Source organism: Puntigrus tetrazona, chromosome 23, assembly GCF_018831695.1.
Source record: "Puntigrus tetrazona isolate hp1 chromosome 23, ASM1883169v1, whole genome shotgun sequence".
NCBI lineage: Eukaryota > Metazoa > Chordata > Actinopteri > Cypriniformes > Cyprinidae > Puntigrus > Puntigrus tetrazona.
The window spans coordinates 4,970,619-4,978,619 of record NC_056721.1 but is presented as its reverse complement, the minus strand read 5'-3'; the positions used below and the strand labels follow the sequence as shown (position 1 = coordinate 4,978,619).

General features: G+C 40.8%; 1 protein-coding gene across 2 annotated transcripts in view; it reads left to right on the top strand.

The window, feature by feature from the left end:
• Positions 1–1,497: 1,497 nt before the first annotated feature.
• Positions 1,498–8,001, top strand: part of nkain4 (sodium/potassium transporting ATPase interacting 4) — a 49,094-nt gene continuing 42,590 nt past the window's right edge. Inside the window, exon 1 of one of the 2 annotated variants that reach the window (XM_043225309.1) lies at positions 1,498–1,840. In XM_043225309.1, the coding sequence (XP_043081244.1) occupies positions 1,787–1,840 (54 nt within the window). In that variant the 5' untranslated portion in view covers positions 1,498–1,786. The remainder of the gene's footprint in view (positions 1,841–8,001) is intronic. The other variant, XM_043225310.1, reaches the window with a different exon arrangement.

The window sequence follows — 8,001 nt, the reverse complement described above, 5'->3', positions numbered from 1 at the left end:
TTGTGTATAACCCTATAGTCTTCCATTGTGTGTGTGTTTATGTAACTGCAGCAGAAAATTAGACCAGTCAAATCAGCAAAGAAGAAATCCTGCTTTATGCTCTGCGCTGACTGCATTTCCTCAGCAGCTCGTGGTCGTATAGATCTAAAAAAAAAGAGTTACAAACAGTAAAAATTGTGAGGAAAATATTATTTTGTAACAAAGTGATAAAAGTGAGTAATAACACTAATTTACACGAGCTGACACTAAGCGGGGTGCAGTGGCGAAGCGCGACCGGCAGGTGGCGCCTTGGATTTAATAATAGACTTCAATGAGCTGTGGGAACCTGTCAAAATTAATAAATTAATACCAAATAAATAACGATAAATAGTATAGAAAATAAAAAAAGGCTCATTAGTCAACGACGTTAGTTAAAATGAACTAAGAATGAACAATACTTCTGCGGCATTTATGAATGTTTTTTTAATTAGGCATTTGCTAATGCATTATTAACATCACAAGCTGTATTTGTTAGCGTTAGTTAATGCACTGTGAGCTGACGGGAATAAACAACGAATAACTGTATGTTCATACAAAGATGAGTAAATAGCGCAATAAATGCATTGTTCGTTGTTTATTCACGTTAGTTGTTACATTAGATAATTATCAAGCGACAGTGTTGTCATCTTTACTCATAATAAAAATCTGAAAAACGCTAATCCCCTTCTAAAGCCTAATGCTGGTTTATTTGTTAGATTGTGAAACTTGGTTAAAACATTTGCACTGAACTAAACTAGTTTACTGGTCTTTGCTGGTCTGAAGGGGAACCAGTTGGTTTAGTTGGAAAGCCTGGAAAAACCATCTAAGACCAACATACCGTCATATAGGCTCTAGATATGATTACTAAGCATGTTTCCTGGCCTCAGGTGGTCTGCCAGTCTGATTATGTAGGCTAGATTGAAACTTTCCACATCTTATCGGGGTAGACCATCTTAAGACCAGCACGCCGTCTTAGGCTTTCTGTTTGTGGTTAGATACAGCGTCCTTGCTTCTCTGCCGGTCTTAAGTGGTCTTTCAGCACCTTAACTTAGGAGACCAGCTTAAACCAGATAAAACCACCACACCAGTGCAGGCTGGTTTCAGTGCTTGTCTCCCAGGCCAGATGACCGCATTCAGAGGGGTTCGGGCGCCTTCCAGCTGGTCGGGCAATGCCATCAGCTGGCCAAAAAGCCAAACCAGCTGACCAGACCAGAATAAACCAGACCACCAGCGCCTGCTTGTCATTTTCTCGAACGCTGCGGTTGGCGTGTATTTTTTCCAGCTTTTTTTCCTTGGGCTCGGATCAACACACACACACACACACGCGCGCGCACACACACACACACACACACACAGCTGTGTCCGTGTATGTGAGACCAAGCTGTTGTGATTTACATACACCCCCTCCGCCTCACCCCGTCTACCCCCTTGTTCTTCTTCGTCTTCTCGCTCTTTCTTCTTCGCACTTCACTCTCTGTCTCTCCCAGTCTCTCTCTCTCTCTCACACACACACACACACACACACTCTCTCTCTCACACACACACACACTCTCTCTCTCTCTCTCACACACACACACACACACACACACCCTCGCGCCACAGCAGTGCTCGGCTCACACTTCCACGCGTGCTTCACTCAGCGCCGCTGGAAACAATGGGAACGGAGCCGCTTTGTGTCGGACAGAGACTGACGCGCTTCTCTGTGTTTGTTTAGGACTTTCTGCTGATAGTCTCATATATTCAGGATCTCATTATCGCGTTTAACACAATGGGCTGCTGCAGCGGACGGTGCACCCTTATATTCCTGTGCACGTTTCAGTTGGTGAGTTTGTTTTCTTATAAATGCGTAATTACGCCTGCTCCCAACGCGCGTGTGAGCCGGTCGTGTTATAGCCGTATAGGACGCCTTTTCGTTATGTCGCTGGATACATTATTTAATACACCGTTTAAACGCTGTGTGTGCTTGAACTCTTTTGTCTTGATCTGAGAGTTAACATGTGTTGTAAGTAGTTGGCCCCTCCATAAAATAGCCCAGAGTTGTAAAAGACTTTTATGTTCAGTTTAATGCCTTTCCACTGTTGAAGTCAACCCAGGAGAACTTTTCTCATAGTGTTACGCACTGATTTTTTTTTACTGGGACAGAACAGAATACACAACTTCATACGCCAAGGATTTGTTTGTATTGAATTTGTTAAACAGATTTTCTTTTTCTCACAGAAGTGTCAGCACAGTCGGTTTCTCTCATGCAGTGTCAAATAAATGTTACAGCGTACTATTAAATATATGAAAATAGAAAATGTACACATTTTCAAAATACTGTTAACTGGCACGTCATTGTTATTATTATTATAAAAAATAAGCTTTCAAATTAATCTTGAACTCCATCCGTTAACTTTTCACCACCATCAGACAGTAAAATTAGAATTGCTTTCCACATCAAACATGAAATAAATGTAAAAGGCGTTATGTTTTTTTTCTGCTGTGTTGTTAGTAAATGATCTAAAACCATTTGAGTGACAGATTCTGCATGTCATGTTTGTCACATCAAAATATTCACCACCACTTAAGTCGGCATGACATAAAAATTCACCCACTTTATTTTCTATACGCGTCTTACAGGTCCAATGAATGCTTGCGTTACGTTTTGCCCTCATACTTTTGAATCAAAATGTCAAAACTCGGTCTTCCGGCGTCTACGATGTACGTCGGATTAATAAATGGATTGTGTATTTTTTTTCTTGTCTGATGTACTTTATAACACTGAAGAAAAGATCTGCCGCTTCCACAGTTTCGTAGATAATTAGCTTACCCTTAAAAAACCTCCGAAACACGCGGATCTCTGCGGCCTTGACCTCACAGCGGGTGGAAAACATGAAGAGCGTGTTCGTGATGAAGTTTCCGTAAATATCTGCCCGTGCTGACGCAGCGGATCCCGCGTTCGGATGCTTTCGAACAATGGTTTAGCATGTGAAAGGACACGGCGAGGACTCTTCAGACCCCACGGCATGCCCCTCGGCGTTAAATTGATCTGTTTACACTCTAGAAAGAGTTGGCAGGAGCTTTCAGCGGTTAGTCATTAGTTAGATCTACCCATGTTCCCGTCAGAGAGAGAGATGTTCGTCTCTCCAAGAAGCTGTTATACCGCGATCGTCGCTTAATCTTTATTGCAGCTCACTTTGAGACTCCATCCTAGCTTAAGTGTTCGTAGAAGTTGTTAGTTATATTGGCTTCGGAATCGTGTCCTCGTTTTCATGCGGAAAGTCTTTGCAGCTGCTTTTTGCGCCGTTTCAATCCCAGCCTCGACGACTACACTGATCCCACGGCAATGTACGCCTGCACCGCTGAACAGCTGCTGGAGACCGATTGCACCTTATTCAGATTTGACACCGCAGCCGCCTCTTTTATTTCTGGTACCTGTGGCGGCGCTTGAGAAACGCCGTCCATCCTCCCCACAATCCTCTCTGACAGGAGCATTAAAAAACCGCTGACACCTGCTGCCCCCTAAAGACAGAAGTGTAACTCTCCTCGGCCCGCATGCATGCGTGTCTGCACGTCGGCTGCTGTCAGACCTCCGGCCCTTCCTGAGCCTGACAGGGTCCGTCTTCCTTTCATTTCAGGCACCTCAGGGAAACGTTCCCGCGCTTTGATGCGGTTCTGCTCTCTGTGTTGCTGCGAGATCTTATTATCTTGATGTCCAAGGGTCTGATGTTACTGCTGCTCTCGGTGGAGAGATGTCACGAAACTCTCTTAGGCTGATTTAATAATTTATCGGATGGATTGATGCTGTTATTTATTAGCGCTGCTTGAGACAAACGTCTTGCTCATACTTGAGGTTAGAGATTTGAAGAAACCCTTAACGCTAAGTAATAAACTCCGACTCGTAATCTGTTCCTCGCCGTGGCTTGTTGAGGAGATTTATGGTATTACTTTGAAGTGATCAGATGAGTTTTACCAGGCAGATTATAAAACAGATGAAGGAAGCACATGAGTTTTGTCTGGAGACCAATATTAGGGATATGTTGGTGCTATATTGGCTATTGGACATTGTTAGAGCTTTTTTAATAAAATCTATATTATTATGATAACTTAATGGCAAAATGTATCAAATTTCAAAATGAATATTTTTATGTTGCATGTTCATAATGTGTTTCCAAAATTAATATGCAGCAATTTTTGTTTATTAATTACAGAAAATAGTTTAAAATGATATTTTGTGAATTATATATATATATATATATATATATATATATATATATATATATATATATATATAAAATATAAATATATATTTAATAAATAAAAGTTTTTCTTAGATATATATTTAATAAACATAACAGTACACATGCATTGTGTATACAAAAAACGTTATTCGCACGTGATTAATCGTGATTAAATCGTTTGTGATAGTCACAATGCGAAAGTAAAGATCTGTTGCTGCTTCCTTTTCATTTTGAACGTGAGATACGTGTGAATCCAATAAGCAAACTACCCAGAAAACCTTAGCAGCAATCTAGCAATGCCCTAGCATCACGGCGGAAAAGTTGGCATGGACAAGTTTACTTTTTGGTTGAATGGCTCCTCATTTCTCAGTTCCACACACTGGAGATGATTCCACTGATCTGAAATCATTCGTGAGAGCTGTACACATCTGTTTGCGCCGGATAAGGGAAAGAAAGGAGCATGGGAAACACAGGTAGACACACATAAACCGTTTTGAACTTCAGCCTTTGTAGCTGTTGAGGAACATCTGGTTTGGTTCCTCCTCCTCCATATCTCCGCTCTAGCAGTAATAGACGAGGAGTTTGTTTAAAAGCACATGAAACTGTCAGCAGCTGGTTTAAAGACTCCCTGGTGGTGAGCTGATCTGGCTTTCTTCTTACAAACATTCTCCACGTAGACTTGGAAACCACTACGTTTGGAATGAATCGGAGAGTTATGGTGTTTATTGTAATTCTGAGACGTTCTCCTCCACGAAGCGTCTCTCATTACCGCTTCTCTCGCATGATCGGGCCGTGCAGGGACTCATGGTGAACCTGGGAGGAATTTTATCTGTATCCAGGCAAAGCCTAATAATGAGGTTTTCTTGATTAAAAATTCTTTCTTTTGTTAACAAGCGGCTTAAAAATTTTTTTCTTTGACTTAAAGGAATAATTCACCAAAGAATGGGACTCTTGTTCTAAATCTTCTGCTGAATACGAGGAATTTTAAAGAACGGCCAAGCGTTTTGACATCTTATTTATCGTGTTATGTTGTTTTCGGTCCCTTTGCTTTATTTTTTATTTATTTTATTTTTTTTACATTGAAGAAAGTAAGTCGTGGATTTGCAGTGACATGAGTGTGAGTAAATTTCATTTTTGCGTGAAGTAATCCTTTAAGTATGTTAGAGGTGGAGATTATTTCTGAAAGTGCACGCACGCACACAAAACACTGCCTCGTGCAATACATTTCCTCTACAGTATCTCTTTCCTTAAGAGATGAGTCAAACTAGGACAGAAATCGAGAGACTCTTTGAAGTGAACCAGAAAAAGCGGACTAATCAGTCGGAAAAAGGAGAGTTGTATTCGCAGTGTTGTACACGTTGTTGACTAGAGAAAGACACACTTAATGGTGTGTGTTTGACAGCCCCTGAACAGAGAAAGTGACTGATGGACTGTGGGTAATAAACGGCAGTGGCTTTGACCTCTTTACGGCCGAGAGGCTCGTGGAAAGATACGGTAATGAGGTCAGGAGGAGGATACTCTCTGACTTCTGACCCGTAACGCACACACACACACACACGTCGAATCCAGGCATGAATGTTGAGTAGATAACGTATATGACCTCTTTGATCTTTTTACATACAGATTAAAGGAAAGTTCTCCATTCAAAACCTTGGTCCAAACACGGTTTACATTGAGAACTTACATTTGTAGTCTATAGTATCTATTTAAAGCATTTTTGTAGAATAGGGAGGATGTATTAATGAATTACTACAACTTTTCTCTCAATAAACTCCTAATTTGCTGCTTATTAATATTTAGTAAGGAAGTTGCTACTGGTTAGGATTAGGGGTGTAGAGTAAGGCCGTGTAGAATGAGGCATTAATATGTGCTTAATCAGTGCTAATAAATGGATAATATTCTAGTAATATTGCATGCAACTAGAGACCCTAAAATAAACGGTTACTATTCTTTTTAGATGCATCTTTTTTTTTTGATAAGCATGTATCAGTGTTGGGGGAAATGCATTACAAGTAACTCAGGTTATGCAGTCAGATTACGTTTTTCAAGTAAAGTAATGCATTACCTTTAAAATGAGTTACTTTTTCAAATATGTAATGCTAATTATTTCAGCCTGATGGTTATTAATTTTTTACAGCTGCCAAAAATATAAAAAAAATTATTATATGCAAGCTCATCCCAGATTAGAAAAAGCGACACAATGCATTGCTTTCCATAAAAAGTAACTAAGTAATGCAATTAGTCACTTTTTTTTGGAGTAACACAATATTGTGATGTATTACTTTTAAATGTAACTTAACATTGGCTTGCAGTTATCAGATAAAATTTGTAGGTTCTACAGGCGTACATGGACATGATAGGAGTTAAAAGACTGAGAATAACATTGCACAGATCAGCACAAACGATCTTAAAGTTGTGTTCATGGAAATATTTTAAAAATGTAACGCTTCCATATCAGCCATGGTCCATTTATGTGCATAATAATTTTTTTTTTGTTTTTAAACAATTGTTAATGTTAAAAGCCAGTTACCTCAACAACAACAAAACCCCCTGACATATCCAGTGCACAGTGAATCTTGAGATTGTCTGGCCTGCAAAAGATCCATTAGTTGTATCCTGAATCCTGCATGGCCTGTGTATCAAAAGACACATTTCAAGGCCGCCTTTGAAGGAGCCTTTGAAATGGGACAGTTTTCGGTGCTCGTTTGTGACACATTTGGTCGTCAGATCCAGTCTTTAAAGGATGCAGCCTCTGAATTGGGAAACATCTTAAAAACGAGCCGACATTGAGCGACTGTTGGCTCGACGTGTCGCTGTCGTGTGGCTTTCGCTATCGGTGTTGCGTCTCCCTTGAAAATAGCGCAGGAAGCATTTCATATTTCAAGATTTGGTTCTGCGATTTTTCTTTTTTACAAAATGGAACCATTTTTAGCTTAACCCTGCTACTGTTAACAATTTGCTTGCTTTTGCAAACTGACAAATAAGATTAAATGATTTTCTGAGGAAATCGACAGCATGCCAATGATGCTGTCACAAGAGCTTAACTCATATCGAACCCACACGTGCTTTATATAAGTCCAGTCGGCGTGCTATTCCTCGCGGTCCGTCTGTAAGAAAAAGTAACGTTGACATGTCATGTGTTTTTACTCTTAACTCCCCGCTGAGAGCCAGATTATCTAAACAAACAGCGCTCCCAGCGGAAACAAGAAGCCACGGAAACATGCACCAGCTGACTCCGCAAAGTCAAAGACCCTCACGGGAGGGCAGGAAAAAGGCGTTCGGACGGGGTAATTTGTGGTTTAATTTGCTGGAGAGGTGTCATTACGGGGCTGCAGGGGTTCACTGGGTATGTTGATGGAACCTTTTGCCCTCCTGTAAAGGTTAATTTGCCCCTGTTGGCTGTTTCAGGACAGCTAGGGGAGATAGAAACACCCGACGGTTTTACGAGACCTGACGGCCGCCTCTATTTCCCAGACAAATAAAGGCAGGGATGTGCGACGCTGTTTATCAGCCGATTTGCATACGATTCAGCCCAACACCCAATGTGCATCCCCCAGCCAGACAAGCAGATGAATATTTATAAAACAAAGGACGCCACCTCTTTTCTCTCTCACTCGCACACAGTCCATGTACTCTGAATAAACAACTTTTCATTAATGCACTCAGGCTGGTATTAAGAGTAATTAGTGGAATGAATCAGAGAAAGACAGAAACACACACACACACACACACACATAGGTCCATTACCACTTAATGCTTCTGC